At 46.3% G+C, this 19,864-nt stretch overlaps 1 protein-coding gene and 1 long non-coding RNA gene across 17 annotated transcripts in view; one reads left to right on the top strand and one right to left on the bottom strand.

The window, feature by feature from the left end:
- Positions 1-12,306, bottom strand: part of LOC128331437 (uncharacterized) — a 34,673-nt gene extending 22,367 nt beyond the window's left edge. For both annotated transcript variants that reach the window (XR_008310297.1, XR_008310298.1), the window contains exon 1: positions 11,787-12,306. This is a non-coding gene — a long non-coding RNA (uncharacterized LOC128331437). The remainder of the gene's footprint in view (positions 1-11,786) is intronic.
- Positions 1-19,864, top strand: part of DYNC1I1 (dynein cytoplasmic 1 intermediate chain 1) — a 344,861-nt gene that overhangs the window by 243,339 nt on the left and 81,658 nt on the right. For all 15 annotated transcript variants that reach the window (XM_053264854.1, XM_053264852.1, XM_053264850.1 and 12 more), the window contains one exon: positions 16,685-16,831. In XM_053264854.1, the coding sequence (XP_053120829.1) occupies positions 16,685-16,831 (147 nt within the window). The remainder of the gene's footprint in view (positions 1-16,684; positions 16,832-19,864) is intronic.

Raw genomic sequence — 19,864 nt, 5'->3', positions numbered from 1 at the left:
AGAGCGGTGCACTACATACTTGAGTTTCTCTTTCACAACAACCCTGTGAAGTAGGTTAGGCTGAGAGAGAAGTGACTGGCCCAGAGTCACCCAGCTAGTTTCATGGCTGAATGGGGATTTGAACTCGGATCTCCCCGGTCCTAGTCCAGCACTCTAACCACTACACCACGCTGGCACATGAAACCACAGATGGAGAACCCATGAATAGTGAGGGTTTCCTGTATTTTTGTGTGTGGTTTATGTAAAATTTGACTTATCTGTTGGTTGTACAGTTATAAGTTAGGAAGTAAATGACCTTGGTGCTGTCTTCTTTTAAATCTATCTAAGCTAGCAGCTATCATGACATCTTGTGTCAATGAGTTTCAAAAACTTAATTATGCATTGTACAATTATGCACTTTCTTTTGTCTGCGCGGAAGAAGCCAGTGACTCTGTAAGTCTTGCAATATCGTTAGCCAAGTCCCTGAAGTCATTAGATTGGTGAAATATCATGAGATGAAGTGTGGAAGGGGAAGGTTTTGGGGTAGGATCATTTGTTTCTCTGTGTAGCTAAAAGGCTTGGGGCAAGTTTTATACAGTCACATTTGTGTCAGGGAAAGGTTTCCCCTTAAGTAAGTGAGACGAGCCACACACTATCAAAGAAGGCACTGTTGTGTATATTACTAGGTGTTTGATTTCTCTAAAACATTTCCACTACCCACAGATGACTGGGAACAAGTCCTTAGTAAAAAATACATATTTAAAAATAAGCAGTAAAGTAGCATAGCGGCTAAGAGAGTGAGCTAAGGAATTCCCGCTTCAAATCCTACCTCAGCTATGAACGTAGTAGAGGGGCTTAGGTAAATCCCTTTATTTTTTCATTCACATCCCTTGTCTGCAATATGTGGATAATACCAGCTCACTTTACAAGGCTATTATGAGGATGACTGAGACAATGTATATGAAGCATGTTGAACGCTTGTGTGAGAAAGTGGAGTCGGACCAATCTTGGCTTCCCTTTGGCCTCCACCAGAGGGCTACTCACAGTTTGGCTCTTATCCTCTGTAGCTCCTAGTTCTTTCTCTGACATGAGTGATCCACAAAACCCCTTCCTCTTTGGGAAACCCTCCTTCTGCCTTTTAAAGGCAGCTTTCCAATCATGACCTCTTCCTGCCTCACTGGTCTTTTTCATGAGTGTATCCCTACTCAGGGCCGGTTCAGATTATCACTGGCCGGCACATGCGACAAGGTCAGGGAGGTGCCAAAAGTGTGCCCGCCCCCTCATCGCAGGAGGATATCTTGATGCACTCCCAGGGCCACCTGGTTTTGGAGCAGATGTAGAGAGGCAATTCCCTGACCTTGTCACATGTGCCAGCTGGCAATTGTCCAGACCAGTGATTCTCAATCTTTTTGGAGTCATGGGCCTGTACATTATTCATGCGCAGTTTCCTGCACCAGCAGTTAGTAAGGAGGTCGCCCCCCCTCACCCCTACCCCCACCCACAGGCACCCCCCAAAAATGATTTTGGGCAACTCTCTGGAGCTCACTTCCAGGCAGCCCTCGCTGCTGGATAATGTTCATTTCGAGGAAGTGACATGAACCTAATCCAGCAGCAAGGGCTGCCTGGAAATGAGCTCTGGAGAGCTCCCGGTGCCCCCCGCCAGCCCAAGATTGGGTTTTTTTTGGGGGGGGGTGATTTTTATTAGTGATGCTTCACAGACCGGTACCCAATGCCTGGCGGACCAGCACCAGTCCACGGACCGGTGGTTGAGAAACACTGGTCCAGACTGGCCCAATAGAAGGCTGGTATTCGGGAGGAAGCTTCCCTCTGGCCAAGGAAACCAGCTGTTTGAGAGACCAAACGCAGGTCTGTCAGATTGCAGGTTTCAGGGGGATCTTGGCAAACAGTCCTCTGTGGGCCCCCTCCTATCTGAGTGGGACCCAAGAGAATCACTCTGTCATTACCACATGAAGGCTGTGGGCACAGAGGTGGTGTGTCTGTGGGCACAGGGGGCGTAGCAGTGGGTCCTTCTGAGTGCCTCAGTTTCTAGGCATCTGCCAAACATTCAAACCCCTGATACTGGCCCTGACCAGCCTCTTGCTTCCCCCACCCCTACTCCGCCTTGCTTCTACAATCTTGTCATAGATCCTGTCCCTGTCTCTGGGGGCTTTAGTAAGTTGGGAGTGCTCCCTGAACTCCCAAAACTTGACAATTCTTTAATCTTTAATTAGTAAAGATTAAATAATTCAATCATTTAACCATTTCTTCTTTAATCATTTTTATTATTAAATAATTTTCAGTGGTGCCCAAATGATGCTTGTATTTTATAGATTTTAAATTTGGTTTGTTTTTATATTTTTAGCTTAATATTCTTATTGTATTTTATTGTATGTTTTTAACTTTTGTAAACCGCCTTGAGATTGTTTTTAATGAAAGGTGGTATATAAATCCAACAATAATAAATGAATGAATGAATGAATGATTGATTGATTGAAGCTCAGTTACATTTTATTCACTGATGAAGATTGCTTACACTGACTATATATCGTTTTTCATACATCAATGCATAAAGCCTCTAACCGTCAACATAACTATTAAACATACAATATAAAACATTTTAAAAATATATTTTTAAAAAGCAGATTAATGCAATTCTAGAAATAGCACATACATACATACATACATACATAGTAAAATCTAGCAGGCTAGAAGCATGCTGAAAAAGGAAAGTCTTTGCACAGTAGCATTCTTCAGGCATTTTAGAAAATGAGGACACTGTACTTCAGGATAGCATCCTAAGAGTATGCTCGCAAGCCCCACAAGTGCTGACACATTTATAAGCCTCACCCCTGTGCTGAACATGTTTATAAACTTTGTCTGCAGAGACAGATGCTGTAAACATGAAGCTGTTGTTTTTGTGATCAACAGTCTGGGGCGCCTTGCAATCAGTAGCTTGGAGTCATCTGCATACTGGTGAACCCCATACTACAAATTCCTCAATGACCTCTCCCAGTGATTTTATGTAGATGTTAAACAGAATGGGGGACAGAATGTACTGCAGTGGCGCACTGTAGGTCAACAGCTGTGGATGAGCCTCTGGTTTTTTCCATTACTCAGTATGCCCTCTGCTTGGTTAAAGATGCAGAGTTTGCATTTTGAACAGACTGTGGGGGAGAAAATGGCTATCCTTTAGAAAATGCAACAATTGGGAATTGACCCTCCCCAGAGAAGAGATATAGTGCACTTAAATAGCAGCTCTGCTGCATACCTGAATTATAAACTTTGCCCTGAAGTTTCTGGATTTTCTGACACACCATTCTCCTCCTTTCAAGGAGTTTGTACTTTTTCAATAAAAATAAATTTAATTTGTGGCTGCATTTCAAGTCAGTTGGTTTGATGGTATAAGTAGAGAGGTACCAGTTTTGGATTTAGAGAGTTGTGTGGCTGAGTCTCTTTTCATGTGGTTGCCTGAGACATTCTTAGAAACCCCAAACATTTTTGAAGATCCTCAACTGGAGACATTCACAATTCTTCCCTCCCTTTTTACCATTAATCCTTCATGTTTTAACAAGCACTGAAGTTAAGGCAGCCTACACTCTTTCCTGTCAAATCACCCTCCTTCCCTATATTATTTCTCTTGAATAAAGCAATCTGCTCCCTCCAGTCCGTACTCTTGTAAATCAAAGGGATAGATGTCAACACATGCCATATGGAAATATAAACTTCCTTTTTTTTAATTAAATGAGATTTTGACATTTGGTTTGAAGTGTTTGGTTTAAAAAAAAAAATCATTGCAGAGGCTATCAACTGTTTTTATTTTTAGAAAAAGCTGATTTCCATTCCCCTTCCTGATACTGCAAATAAATTACAATCCCACAATATTTCGATATTCTTTCATAGTTTTTAGATATGAGATAAAGCAACATAAAATCCTTGTTTTAAAACTCTCTTTACCTGGGGGGGAAAAATCACTTTTGAATAGATAACACTGCCAAGAAGCTGGACTGATTCAGACATAATGCTAAGCCATAGATTAAAGGTAAAGTGTGCTGTCGGATTGGTGTTGACTCCTGGCGACCACTGAGCCCTGTGATTATCTTTGGTAGAATACCGGAGGGGTTTACCATTGCCATCTCCCTGCGCAATATGAGATTATGCCTTTCAGCATCTTCCTATATCGTTGCTGCCTGATATAGGTGTTTCCCATAGTCTGGGAAACATACCAGTGGGGATTCTAACCAAAGGGAGCCATGAACTTGTGCATTTCCATTCATCTCTTGGACACAACTGGCAAGTGAAAGCTTCCACCTACAGAGTCAGGGAATATGGTTTGTTAAATAATTATAATTGGAACACAGAATGAAACTAATTTGGTTAGCTTGCTTTGTTCTAACTATTGTTAGCTAACAAACCACAATTCTCCAGGTTCATACTGAATGTAACACAGAACTGTGGTTTCCTCTTAAAGTGAAAGCCAACGTTTTTGCTCTTGTGCAGAAGAAAATAGTAAAGGAAAGAGGTGAGTGATTGTACTTGCAGCTCCTTTAGGTGCCCTAAAAATGGGTTCGTACAATGTGGAGAACTGGCAGATGAGTTTCCTGGAGTGTGCCCTTTAGCCTGACTGTGTTGTCTAAACCTGCCCATGTTGACATATCCTGCCCTCCCTGCGGTCCAGAATCCAGCATCTGTCCTGTACTTCAAATCTTCTGCATTCTACAGTTTTGTTGGATATGACTAAAAGCTTTTACAAAACACAGTTAAATCTTCGTTTAAAATATTGGCTTCCAAACTGCTTGTAGGGTGGGATATGCCGACATTGACTGGTTTTGGATGAAATGCTCAGTGTCAACATAGCTGTCAGGCTCGTGGAAGCACTCCAGGAACTGACAGTTTGGTCAAACCTCTGGTTCTCTGTGTTGTGTAAACTCGCCCTTATTGTTAAACCGTGCTATGTCTGAACTGTCTGTTGCCTTTTTTCAAAATAAATATGTGATTTTCTCCTTTTGATGTATTTTGGTACTCCAGTTACTGCTTTTAAACCCCTCTTCTCCCCTCCTTTATTCAGCACTTTATAGGAATCCTATTAAGTAGTGATCCAATAGCATTCTGAAGCAAAGAGAAATGGAGGGGGCCATTTACACAACGTAGTGGGTGGACGGGTGGGGGGTAGGCTTCACAAAACCTGCCTTGCCTCCAGACGAGCATTTGAAGCCTGGTGGGAGCGCACTGCGCGCTCCTACACAATCCCTGCTGCTCTGTGCAACGCAGAGCAGGGCGGATCTATCTGAGTAGGGGTGTGTCTGAACCGGTTCGGAGGCCATTGTAAAGGCCTCCGAACTCTCCAGACCAGTTCGGACCTGGTTGGTTCGGTCCAGGTGGAGGGGGTTTCTTTAAGGGCGGGGAGGGTTTACTTACCCCTCCTGCCACTTTGCCCCCTCCATCGCCCATATTTTGTGTAGAAATTGGGGAGGCAGGAAACCAGCCGCCCCCCCGCGCCCGGATTAGGGGCCAAATCGGCCCAAACTACTGCCGCGGTCGCCAACCACCCACCCAACACAGGGCCTGATTTCGGGCCAAGGAAGCCAACCCCAAACGGCCGATGACGGGTCAAACCGGCCCAAACTACTGCTGCCACGGCCCACCCGCCCACCCTCCCAGCCGCCCGAGTCCTCACCTAAACAAGGCCCGCGTCAGTCGGGCCGATTAGGGCCCCACAATTCAAAAAGGAGAGGAGCTCGCAAACAGAGCTCCTCTCTCTGCAAAGTCTCGGCCGCTACTGAGGCTTTGCGCGCAAAGGACGCCTGGGAGTTCCGCCGGAGGCCTGGTCTACCCACCGGCAGGGGACGAGGCTGGGTACACCGGGCCTCCGATCGCCGGAGGCCCGGTGTACCCGGCCTCGTCCCCTGCCGGCGGGTAGACCGGGCCTCCGGCAGAACTCCCAGGCGTCCTTTGCGCGCAAAGCCTCAGTAGCGGCCGAGACTTTGCAGAGAGAGGAGCTCTGTTTGCGAGCTCCTCTCCTTTTTGAATTGTGGGGCCCTGATCGGCCCGACTGACGTGGGCCTTGTTTAGGTGAGGACTCGGGCGGCTGGGAGGGCGGCTGCGGCCGCAGCGGCAGTAGTTTGGGCTGGTTTGGCCCGTCATCGGCTGTTTGGGGTTGGCTTCCTTGGTCTGAAATCGGGCCTTGTGTTGGGTGGGTGGTTGGCGGCTGCGGCAGTAGTTTGGGCCAATTTGGCCCCTAATCCGGGTGCGGGGGTGGTGGTGGCAGGGGCGGCTGGTTTCCTGCCGCCCCAATTCCTACACAAAATACGGGCGCCAAGCTGGAAAGCGGCTGGAGGGGTAAGTAAACCCTCCCGCCGCTCTTAAAGAAAAACCCCCACCCAGTGCTGGACCGCAGTTGGCGGTTCCGTGCACACCCCTATATCTGAGGCTAGGACTCGTAATCCCGGCCTCCAGGTATCCCACAGTGCACTGCCTGCCAAGCGCAGGGCACTGGGGGGTTCCTATCTCTATATCAGTGCAAGCTATAAGTGAGCTATGACACATGATCCCGGGAGCCATGTTAAGGGGGTGTTTGTGCCCTTAACCTCGGCTAAGAGCTGGGCTTCAGTGCTTGGTTTGACACCACAGCGCCGCCGGGATCAAGGCAGTGCTCATGGGCAGCCAAGCCCAAGTTTGGCTGCCTAAGCCTGAGCTTGGCTGCTCGTGAGAACAGCCTCTGAGGGTTTATTCACACAATCAAAAATTGTATTCTACACAGGTTTGGGAGCTGTGTGTACTCTCAATTTTCGGTTGTGTGGAAGCAAGGTAGGAGGAAAAGCTATCCAAGTTTTTCTCCTATCTTGCTTCCACACAATCACTTCTACCCAGGTTTTCCTCTTACCTTGCTTCCAGACAACTGAAATTTGGGGGCACACACTACTCCCAAACCTGGGTAGAACACAATGAGGCTATTCTCATGATCGGCTGAAATCAGGCTAAGGCCTAGCCCAATTTTGGTTGATCGTGTGCTGCAATGGGAGCTGTGCGGCTCCCAGCAGCAAACCTCCCAAAGTACCCCTCCCCTTATTCGAGGTTAATGGAGCAAGCACTCCGTTAACCTCATCTTTTTTATTGTGTATTGCCACATTGTGGCTCCGAGAGCAGCTGCCCTGCTTGTGCCCCTGGGCACCATGGGATGTGGGAGGAAGGAAGTCCTCCTGCTCTCAACTAATGCAGTTGTGCTGCCGCTTGTGTGAGTGTGCTGTGCAATGGAGGGGTGGGTGGCCGCTGCTCATCTGCCGGGGAAGTCGGGCCTTACCCGCAGTGCACCTAGCAGTGGCCGTGTTGTCCTGTGAAAGGCCTCACTGAGGCTATTCACACGGAGGCTTTTGAGCAGTTGTGAGAACCACCAGGAGCTGCATGGCTCCCGGTGGTTAGCCTACTTAATACCTCCCTCTTAAATGAGGTTAGCGGAGCGAGTGCTCCGTTAACCCCGTTTTGGTGGTTGTGAGTCGCCACGGCGTAGCTGTGCACCGTGGCGACTCACAAGATCTCTGACCAGGAGGCTCCAACAAGCCTCCCAGCCTCGGGGGTCTCCCCAGAATGCCCCACACACTCTTGTGGGGCATTCTGGGACTTTGGGGGGCTGGGTGGCCCCCAATCCCAGACACCCTTACAACTACCTGATGGAGCCAGTAGTTGTGTGGGCGGCTGATACGGCTGCCTAGGGCGAGCTCCCTGCTCGTCTGCGGGGAGAGCCCAGTTAGGCTGTATGCATGGCTTGTGTGTAGAGCCTCACAGTGTTCTACCTGGGATTGGGAGCTGTGTGTGCTCCCAGTTTTTGGTTGTGTGGAAGCAAGGTAGGAGGAAAACATGGGTAGCTTTTCCTTCTACATTTCTTCCACATGATCACTTCTACCCAGGTTTCCCTCCTACCTTGCTTCCATACAACTGAAAACTGGGAACACACACAGCTCCCAAAGCCGGGTAGAACACAGTTTTTGATTGTGTGAATGACCTCACTGTCTTTTTATGACACTTAATGTGATTAGGAAACTTTTGAAAGTAATTATTCCATTTAACAAGATTTTTAATACAAATTTAAGCAGAGCAAACATAAGAATACAAGGATTATTAAGCTGGGTCCATATAGCCTAGCTCCTTGTCTCTGACAATGAGCCGGGTCTCACGATCGGCCACCCACATGATTGCCGGCTCCGTGACGGAGCTGGTGGGGGCTGGGGGAGCGGAGGTTAATTGGCCCCCAGAAGCTCCAGCATGCCCTGCAGAAGCGTGCAGGGCATGCTGGCGAGACCCCTGGAGCCAGGAGGTGGCTTTTCTCCTCCCCTCTGGGGGTCTCCTTGTGCTGCGGCTACTCACGCTAAAAAAACCCAGGTTTGCGGAGCGAGCGCTCCGCAAACCCAGTGTTAGGGGAGGGGTACTTGAGCGGGTTACCCGCTCTAGAACCACCAGGCTCGCAGCCGAGCCCGGTGGTCCACACGATTGCAGAAATTTAGCCCGATTTTCTGCAATTGTGTGAATAGCCTCAATGGCTAGCAAGAGGTTGGAGAAAGAGAGAATGGTTTCTTCCTAGCCCTATAATGATTTTTTGAACGTGTATCATTTTATTATCCTCTCCCATATCACTTTCAGCTAAACAGCAAAATGTTTTCTTATTTGGTGAAGCAGAGTTGCAAAATTCATACTGCTGGGCTGCTGCCACCCTATAATAATACTCTGTTCCATTTGGTAGTCCCAGAAAGGAAACCTCTGTCGCCTGAGTCAAATAATCTGTTTTGTTTTAGTATCCAGAGGACCTAGTTTGTGAAATTGGATTCATGCTGGTCAAATTCTTTTAAGCCCATTTCTGGTATCCAGTTAAATGGTTGTCTGAAGTGAGCCCCAAACCATCACCCTTTTCTAGAGGCCTCTAGTCTCTTTTAAACACCCTACAGCAAAGCTGCACAACTTTGCCCCCCTCTCCAGTAGCTGTTGGTCTACAGCTTCCATCATCCCCTGCCACAATGGCTAGTAATCCTGGATTATGGGAGTTGTAGTCCAACAATTGTCAGAGGGCCAAAATTGTGTGGTCCTGCCCTACAGCATTGTTAGAAGGGCAAAGAGACCTGGAGGTGGTTCTGTTTGCTTTGCCTGTTATTTCTTTGTCCTTCTAGGAATACTGTAGAGTGTTTGAAGAGCTTAGGGGCCTGGAGGCCACCATTATTACTGCCCCCTTTCTGGCCTGAATCACGGCCAGAATATACATCACAGTGAAATGTTGTCCACTTGGATGTTTCTCTTAAATTCAGGTGATTCTTTGTCAATGGCTGGAAATAGTTCCATACTCTTCATATTTCCAGTTCTCACAAATGAAATATTGTTTTGTGGCCCACAGAATGCCTTGGGGAGGGATGTTTTGAAGAAGAGACTTCACCAAATGCAAATCTAAATCTCATATTAGAGTAATTTTTTATTAGCACCCTACTCCGGCAGGGTCCAAGCAATGACTGGCAGAAAGCCATCCCAATACACGAACACCAGCACACACAGCCAGTTCTCACTCACCATGTGTGCATCAGATGTGGGTCCTGAGGTCAGGCTTCTCAACCAAGATAATGCAAATGACTATCTGTTGTGAGCATATCCATCTGCGGTTAAGGGGATATGCCATCACTAATCCAAATCTGGCCTGCATTAATTTTCCAAAATAAAAAACAGCTTTGCCAGGCACAGGACGAATGTTTTCAGGGCTGCAAGTACTGTACACAGTGATGTAAAGGCAGGGCAATAAAAGACATGCAGATGTTTTATACAGAGAGGTCTCCGGATACTTCTACTAGAAGGCTATTCACATGAGCAGCCCAACACAGACTACGGCAGCCTGTATCCCTGCGCTGATCATGTGCCGCACTGGGATCACTCCTGATCCTGGCACTTCCGCCCCCACTAGCCTGACTTTTCGCCCTGCCTCTTAACCAGGTTTAGAGGACACGAGCACACCCTCAACTCCAGATTTGGGATTGTCTGTGTGCTAGGGCTGCATGCAGAGTCAGAAACCTAGAGTGCCCAACTCATGGGGGAATCTGCCAATGCACTGCACTCCACACGGTGCCTTATATGACTCCTGGAGGCCCGCCCCTGTTATGGTCATGTGAACTACCTTTGTATATTGGTCCATCTGGGTCAGTATTTGCCACATTGACTGGCAGAGACTGACTGGAGTCTGAAACTCCAGAGTTTCAGACAGGTCTTTCTGTGACTTACCTGGAAATGCCAGAGATTGAACCTAGGACCTTCTGTGTGGAAAGCATGTGTAACATAGGAAACTGTCTTATGCTGAGTCAGACCATTGTTCCATCTAGATCAGTATTGTCTACACTGACTGTCAGCAGCTCTTCAAGGTAGTGATGTGCACGGACTGGCCTGGAGGCCATTCTAGAGGCCTCCGGTCCGGTCCGAGCATTGGGCAGTTTGCGGTTCGACGCTACGGCGGGGGGTGTTCCTTTAAGGGCGGGGGGAGGGTATAATTACCCCTCCCGCTGCCTTTCCCCTGCCGGTGTGCATTGTTTTGCAAGCATCTCGCGCGATGCTTTTTGCGCATTGTTTTGCACACCTCGCATGCACGCATCACGTCTCCGTGACGTGCTAGCACACAAAAGGCTTTCTGAAGCCTTTTGCTGCTGAGAGGGGGAAGGGGCGACAGGGAGGTATCCTGCTGCCCCAAATGCTTGCAAAACAATGCGCGCTGGTGGGGGGAAGCGGCAGAAGGGGTAAGTACACCCTCCCCCCACCCTTAAAGGAACCCCCACCCCAGTGCCGGACCGCAGCTCCGCGGTTCCGTGCACATCTTTACTTCAAAGTTCCAAACAGAAGTCTCTCCCCTTCCAGATGCCAGGGAGTGAACTTGGGACCTTCTGCTTGCAGCATGCAGATGCTCTTCCACTGAGCTATGGTTTCTGCCCCCTAAGGGAAATATCTTCCAGCAGCAGGGGCGTAGCAAGGTTGGAGTGGGCCCAGAGATGAGATTTTAAAATGCCCCCCCCCACTCAAAGTCCAGGGCCTCCGCACACCCCAGGTCCCCAAGGATTTAAGTCTGATATTTCAAAATAAGTATGCTGCCTGGAAATACATTTCACTGCATACACACACGCACACGTCACAATATATAGTGATATACATTGAGTACTATACATCTGTGCTACTTTTAATGCCTAGAACACACTAGAAAGACAAATTATTAAAATGGCCCCCTCACTGCAGATTAGCAAAGGAGACTTTCAACCATGCAGTGTGAGCCTATGTTTGTTTTCTCAGAATTCTGAACAAATTCAGTCAAGTTCGATTCCAGGAGGTTTTTCACAGGAGGCTTTTAAAGCCCTTTAACACACCTCTCCTCTGGAATGGAGGTGCTGCATTCACATGGCCAGATTTACCCTGAAGTCCCTGCGAGTTATTGGGGAGCAGTTCACACACAAGAAAAATAAAATAAAATAAAAGCAGAAGACATGCTTCACAGTTCTCACTCAGACCTTCTGGGTTGCAAAACAACTTGAACATAAGTGTATTTATAAATGAATGAATGAATGAATAAAATAAATATAATACTGTTTGTTCCAATAGTTTTTGTAATTTTCTGCCATGAAACAAGCCACTTATAGGACTTTTTAGATAGTTTTTTTTAAGCCAGCAAATTTTCCAAGCTGTTTTAAAATAAATATTCAGAGACTTCTCAGTCCCACCCCCCATATCAAAGCCCTATGGCAAGCAGATCCCTATATATCTGGGGGGGGGGCAGGAAAGGTAACCACAAAAAGGAGTTCACACTCTACCTGGCAAATGCTGGGCTGGGTTGGGCAGGGCAGCAAGGAGTCTTCTGCTGCAGAGAACAGTGGTGGCTACTCTGGCTGCCTCCTCCTTCCTGGCTGCTTGGGCCCTACTCGAGTTCAGGCTTCACTGCGGCCTACACGGAGGCCTCCATGGAAGCCCCGCCAGCCCACCGATCAGCTGAGAGGCGGGAGAAAAGGAGCTCTTTGCAGCTTGTCTGCTGCTTCCATTGCAGGCCAGGAGAACAATTAGGAGAGATGGCGAACAGGGCAAGTGGCTGAGGGGCCTTGGGGCTGGGCAGGGGGCAATGGGGAGTCACGTGAGGTGCCTCTGGGGGGCCCCTCCAGGCAGTGGGGCCCCTAGACAACTGTCTCCCCTTGCCCGATCGTTGTTACGCGTGTGTCCAGCAGACAGTCCTCACATGTAGCTACCCATCCAAATGTAAACTAAGAGAGACCCTGCTTAGCAAAGAGGACAATTCATGCTTGCTACCACAAGACCAGCTCTCCTCCCCACTGAGCCCCAACTCCACCCCCCCCCAGCTTTAGCATCCTCTTCTTTAAGCAAAGCTATGCTGAATGAGACCAAAAGTTTATCTGGTCCAGCATTCTGATTCCAGAATTCTAAGGCGTTCAAATAACAAGCGCAACACTTCTGCTTAATTGGGACTACTTTTTCTCTAGTGTTAAAAAGTACACAAGGAAGTAGATAGATCATTTGGAAGAATCTCATTCAATCAGATCACAAGAGGTCTGTACACAGGGCTACCATTGGTGGTTGCAGCAAAAGCACACAGAGCTCTTTCCTCTTCAAGATCTTGATTGCAACCATTGTTTTATTAAGTGAAGAGACTCTTCAGATATCACTGAACCTACTTTTTGTACATCCATCCTTCATTCCCAACATAACACATGTGGAGCTTATGCTGCATGTTAAATGGATATGATCTGGTAATTCAGCTGTGGCAGCTTTTATGCATTAGAATGCTGTATGTATCAGGCTGGAAGCTGACAAAGAACTGATATTACATCTATCAATTCCAAGAGATATTGACAAGGGTCCTAAGGCAGATTTACCCATCAAGTACAATTAGATCTAGATTAGCCTTCCATCGCAGATGCATATCTGCATCAGAGGTGCCCATTGATCTCTTTCACTGGATGCTTGCTCACAAGTTTCCTGAAGTTCCCATGATTCCAGGAAACTGGAGCCTGAAACAATCTTCTCAGCATGGTAATAAGGGTCAAACTACAGAAGCACATAAGCATGGGCTTTAGAGGTGTGCCTCGAATTGTAAATGCCTCCTATATTCACCAGAAAAGGCCACACTGGGGAGGAAGCAAGCCTGGTTGGGACTGGGGTGTGTATGAACAAAAAATTGTGCTTTGAATATAATTGAACCATGTGCTGTTGAACTGGTTTGGTTGAACCGACCAGCTGGTCCGGTCTGTTTGACCAAACTGGTTTGGCGGTTCAGGCAGAGAATACTTGTAAAGGGGTATCCAGTGAAGATTCCCCTTTACAAGTAAAGTGTTGGGGGTCCTGAGAATGCTAAGGGGTGGCTGGGCGGGGATGGTGAGGGAGGTATTAACATCCTTACTCAGCCAGCACAGTTGTGGAACCACAGCTCCCCACCCCCCGTCATGGCCCCAAGCTCATGCGAGTCATAGCATGTGCTTGGGGCTGTGCCGGGAGTTGAGCAGCGGCACTGGCAGCTGTGCCGGCCAGGTAAAAACCTTACTACCTCTCTCGCTGCTTCCCCCTGGCCGTCTGTTCACTGCTGAGCCAGGCTTGGTTAGTCTGAACCGGGCTTGGTTAGTTTTGATCGTAAACTGAACCAACCCCGGTTTGCAATTGAGCCACTGAATCGGTTCGGCTGCAAACAGTTCATGCACACCCCTAGTTGGGACCAAAGTGATGGGGAAGGGGAGGTTCACTGGCTGATATCCAGGCTAATACTACCCTGGCGCTATGGATGAGGGGTTATATTCACTGATCTCTCCTTCTCTTTGAAGCCCACTGTATGAACTCCAAGGACATATTTTTTAGATGCTTCAGAAGGAAGGGGAGATTGGCAAAAATCACCCCTCCCCTGTAGCACCAGTGCATTGTTAGTCTGGGTGTCAGTCACTTTAAAAAAAATATCGCTGAAAATTGCCTCCCCAGCAGCAGTTTGCCGCTACGGTCGTGATTTCTGCTTCAGGGACAGATTGCTGCTGCAGGGGGTGATTTTTAGCAGGAAAACAGGGTGCAGGGAAAGAATACATTTCTCCCTTCCCCATCCATTCCAGTCCCAACCAGCTATGTCCCTGGTGCACCCAATTTTGACTCCCCCCCCCAAAAAAAGCAGTAGTTTGGCCCTAAGATGTACATTGAAGGAACTTCCAAGCTTCCAATAAAGGGACACTTCTACTTTTATCTATCTCTCTGTCTATTATTTATTTATTTTATTTTGGTTATAGAATGACCAGTGTTATTTTTGTCAAAGTATCAGTGCAGGCCATTTTGGAGAGAGTGTCCATAACGGCAGAGAAACGTTTTCAAAATCCTCAGCCTATGGTTACTTCATACAAGGTTTGCCATTAGTTTTGAAGCATGTGGTGGTCTGATTAAAACAACTCTTTTCCGCTTGGATATGAAAAGATAATACACCAGACCTGGGTTTAAGGGTTATATTGTTAGTTCTAGAAATGGAATGGCCGCTGTGCAGTAACTGATTTTTAAGGGCTCTCTGCTCCTGAGCCACAATGAGTATTTCTGCAGATAAACTTTTGACAAAGGGATCCCTTTTTAAAATGATGAAAACTACATTTTTGATGTTACACTTGACCACTGAATAATGATAGTACTGCAGTGCTTAGGCACTAAGATGTGAAAGTAGGAAATAATCACATCAGACGAGCACATGAAACTTTTAGGGGAGCATAAAAAAGATGGGTGAAGATCAGAGATTTCAGCTAGGTTTTATGATTATTTCACAGACCTTTCTTACATGGTCTAGAATATCTTTTCTAAGGTTTTTTGTGGAAACTGTTGGTCTTGTGTTGTGTTCCTAAGTTGCCACTTGGCTTTTTCAGGCCATTTTGTACGTACCTGTTTGTCACGTGGTGACTCTAGCATCAAGGGAGAGCTTTTATGTGAGAATGAGCAACCACAGATCCAACACAATAAACAGAGATTGGTGCCAAAAGCAACTTCTTTCTTGGGGGAAAATAGCATCTCCAGCCAGGGTTCAGTCAGATCAGAACTTCATAGGAGGGAAAGGGTTAAGGACCCATTTCAGCCTCTTCTCTCAGACTGCAGCCCCTATCCAGTTCTAGTTCCATGACATGTAATTTGGTCCAGAAATTGATTGCCATCTCACCCTCACTTTAAACTAAATGCATCCAAATATTCTCATTGTCCATCCTCTGGAGTAATCTTATGTTTTTTATCTATACCAGGGCTGCTCAACTTCGGCCTTTCTGAAGATGTTGGCCTACAACTCCCATAATTTCTGGCTATTGGTCACTGTGGCTGGGGCTTATGGGAGCTTTCGTTCAAAATCAGCTGGGGGGCCTAAGTTGAGCAGGCCTGGTCTACACATTCAGTCATAGAAGATCAAGATTAATATAAAACTGCATTTTCTTAACAAGAAGTATCATAATGTATGTTGGGGAAGGTATGACATTAGAAAGTCCATCTTTGGGAGCCATTCCCGAAGGCCAATCAGTACTGAGCAAGGATCCATTTCTATATTAAATCTATTACAATCTCCTTGAACCCACTTTCAGTTTTTTAGAGTAACTTGAAGATAGATAATTTTCTAACTTACAGTGTGTATTAATAGGCCTTTTGTAACTAGCAGCCAAGATTCAATTGGCTTCATGATGGATATGTCTTCTGATATTACCTATTAAGGGTTAGTTTGAGAAAGTATGACTATTGGTTAGAATGGACAAAATATCTACACAAATTAGGACCACTCTGCAGCATAATTTCAAGGATGATTTCTTGGGGAAATGGTTCCCATTTCTTGGATGTGTTGATTCTAAAAAGGCCTGCTAGACCCATTTAAATTGTGATATTTACACTGACAACCCTTTCTTTTTATTGAACAAGTTTTACTGATGTTGAGGGAAGGTCATACACCATTGCAATATGTTGTAGGTTGCTCTTTGGATGAGATTGATCTGTGGTATCTCTGAAAAGCAAGTAAAGCCATGCACACGACCGAAGTCCATGGTGGCTAGGGAGGGCTGGGGAGAAGGCAGGAGTACACGCACCTTCTTGCACACAATCATCCCTTTCCCATTCCGTGCCGCGCCACCACATAGATGATCACCTCTGTGGTGCATCGTTTTGGACTCTGTGTTTTGGACTCGGTTGTGTGCATGGCTTTACTGCATGCAGCCCAAGCATACACACTACTCCGGCTCTGGGGTTAAGGGGAATGCTCATTTACTTAACCCTGGCTAAAGGCAGAGGTCAAACTTAGGGATTGACCCTGATCCTGGTGCTGCACATGAGTAGCCAAACCCAGGCTGGGCTACCCTAGCCTGGGTTAGGCTGCTTGTGAGAATAGCATTAGTATGTCAGTAAAAATTGGTCTTTAAGGTGAATAAGTGTTGGTGAGTGAAATGAAAGTATGAAAAGTGATTATTGTATTGCTGTTTTGTAACTGAAAAAATCTCTACATAAACTAGTTTTCAAGATTGCTCAAGATTTGAGTAATCAAGTGGACCTTTGCATGTGTGAACCAGCCCTATTTTAGGAATAGGCCTGGGTTGTCAAAAAATGACACATCAAAGGAGTATATACTCAGAATATTAACTCAAGGATTATTTGCCTAAAGGGAAACAAAAGGAGGGCTTAGAATTAAAATAAACCCTTTTTGTTTGTTCTCTACCCTTTTCTGTTTCAGTCTTCTGTGATGTCTGTCTGCTTTGCCCGCTTTCATCCAAACCTGGTTGTTGGAGGGACATATTCTGGCCAAATTGTGCTGTGGGATAATCGCAGTCACAGGAGGACACCAGTTCAGCGTACACCCCTTTCTGCTGCTGCTCACACGGTAACAGACCTATTTGGTAACCTTAATACTAAACAGTAGTGTTGAACATGTATAGTGTAATTTTGTTATACACTGAAAAAGAAGAGCTTGTGATTTTGAGCAGGCAGACTGCAGATCCTGAAGAGTTTTATTTGCACTGAGACAGTAAGAGAGGCTGCAGCCACTGTGCTTCTCATCTCATTGCTCCACAGGTTTTCTGGCCCACCTGGCCAGCAGGATTGTAATTTTGCTCCAGTGCAGGCGGAAGAGAGTGGTGAGAAAACCACTGTAGTAGTAGAACTGTCCTTTCCCCCCTTCCACATTGCAAATAGCAGCCTGGGTTAGGTGGGAGTGATTGAGTTGGAGAAAGTGAGATAAGGAGAGACTTTATTTATTTATTTATTTATTTGATTGATTGATTGATTGATTGATATACCGCCCTTCCAAAAATGGCTCAGGGTGGTTTACACAGAGAAATAATAAATAAGATAAGATGGATCCCTGTCCCCAAAGGGCTCACAATCTAAAATGAAACACAAGATAGACACCAGCAACAGTCACTGGAGGTTCTGTGCTGGGGGTGGATAGGGCCAGTTACTCTCCCCCTGCTAAAAAAAGAGAATCACCACATTAAAAGGTGCCTCTTTGCCAAGTTAGCAGGGGCTTAAGCATCTTTCCACTCTCTGTGTTGCTTCTGCTGACCAAATTTGTAGCACCTCCCCAGGGGCAGCATTTAGGAAAAAAATTGACAGATAATCACAGATCTTTCAGGATAATTTGTGCCTTTGGGAAATGGGTAAGGCTATTCACACGATCAACCCTATCCAGGCTTGCACAGCCCTACTGAGGTAGGGCTGCTCATGTGAAGCACTGGGATTGAGGCCAATCCTGGCTCTGTCCTGCCAGGTAGCTCGAGGTTTTACCTCGGGTGATTACCTAGGTATCTACCCAGGTACCTGGTCATGTGTGTGCGTGCCCAGCTGAGGGGGAATCCCTCAATGCACTGTGCTCCTGGCGTGTGCATTGAGGGATGCCGGAGGACTTCCTCTGGCGCCCTGCTCTGCTGCTTGCTGTGGTGTGGTTTGTGTGCTATGTGAGTGCACAGAGCCTTAGAACTTAATGTGATCGTGTGCGAGGAGGCACATAGGAGCCTGTGTCTCTGCAAGCCCTTCCCCCACGCCATCATTTTCATACGTGTGAACGACCTTACCGTATTGGTACAATATCAGAAATTCACTGTTGAAGAATATTTTTTAAAAGAAAAAAAGAAGACTGCATGTGAAGAGGGATAATGGCCAGAAAGCATGATTAGTATAGGATTCTTGCACAGACCAGTACTAGGCTGGTTCACGTGATGTTTAATAGGGGTAGCACAAGTGTCCTACTCAAGTTTAAGAGCTGTGAACACTCCTGTTTTGTGATGGTGTGCTTTTTTTCAAGAAAGTGGAGGGGAGTGATCATCTGCAAGGCTCCCACTGGACTCCCACTCCTACCCAACAGCTGTACCTAGCTATTTAATGAGGTAGGAGGAAAAGCCTTCCTACCCAACATGAGCCTCGCAGATTATCACTCCACACGATCACAAAATGAGAGCACACACAGCTCCTGAACTTGGGTAAGACACGTGTCCTGCCCTATTAAAGATCATGTGAACCAGCCTAGTATCAATTAATTACCTAGTATCATTGATTAAGAACTGGTCTTGTGGTAGCAAGCATGAATTGTCCCCTTTGCTAAGCAAGTTCTGCCCTGGTTTGCATTTGAATGGAGACTACATGTGAGCACTGTAATATATTCCCCCACAGGGGATGGGGCCACTCCGGGAAGAGCATCTATATGCTTGCATGCAGAAGGTTCCAAGTTCCCTCCCTGGCATCTCCAGATAGGGTTGAGAGAGACTTCTGTATGTAACAGAGAAGCTGCTGCCAGTTTGTGTAGACAACACTGAGCTAGATGGACCAATGGTCTGACTTGGCATAAGCAGGGACGTAACTATAATAGGGCAAGGGGAGACAGTTGTTTGGGGGCCCACTGCTTTGGGGTGGCCAACAGAGGCAAGTCACATGACTTACTCCCCCAGCCACGCACTCGCCCAGGCTTCCTTCAGTTGTATTCATCCTCCAGAATTGATGTGAGTGTTAAGACCTGGAGCTACCAGAACAGCATGTCTTTCTCTAGTACCATTAAATGACTTGCATCGTCCACAATTTACAAAACCTTTTAAAAATAATTTAGGATGATATCTCTGGGCCCACTCCAACCTTACTATGCCTCTGGGCATAAGGCAGCTTCCTATGTTCCAGTGTAATAAGGTACAAACTTAATGCAGCTGGGAGGCAGTGTGAACTATGCCAGCACTTTGTACAGTGTCTTATATCATCTGAAAACCTAGCTATCTGGAAATTTCCTGGTGAAGAAACTTAACAAAGCATTGCAGTTGATCAGAACTAACACTGTGCTGTCAAGAGAATATCCAACAAACACACATTTTATAACTAGGAATTTTAGAGTAGCTAATACATGGCCATTCATCAAAAAGAAATAGTTTGCTCCATGCTTCTGGCATCAGAAATTCTACCGTGCATAATTATGCACATCTTAGAGTTAGGTCAGTTTAATAAATCCAGTCATGGCATTCCATTTCTAACTAGTCACCAAGCTACAATTGTAAACATTGCCATTTTAAGGGGATGGCTTGGTAATATGGGAAGCTAATTGAAACTGAACAGGTCACTGAAAGTATTGACCTAGTGCAAGAGAAACTGATTTCATTTTTCTCCATCTACTAACATGTATGATTCCCTACTATATATCTTAATAAATTTGCATCTCTTCAGAATAATACTCTATCATGTCATTATTGCACTATCAAGCAGGGAATGTTTGCACAAAAATGTGTAATTGTTTCAGCTTCAGAAGAGGAGCTGGATGGATTTATAGGCTTCTGTTCTTTGCCTATTAGATATCAGTTTCAAGTCACTGAGATGATAATGTAATATCAAGGTTAAAGGAATTTGCTCAGTCTTTTTTGTGGGGGGGGGCATTTTGAATTTG

Source organism: Hemicordylus capensis, chromosome 6, assembly GCF_027244095.1.
Source record: "Hemicordylus capensis ecotype Gifberg chromosome 6, rHemCap1.1.pri, whole genome shotgun sequence".
Taxonomy (NCBI): Eukaryota; Metazoa; Chordata; class Lepidosauria; order Squamata; family Cordylidae; genus Hemicordylus; species Hemicordylus capensis.
The sequence above is the reverse complement of the archived record's forward strand: the minus strand, read 5'-3'. Positions and strand labels throughout refer to the sequence as shown.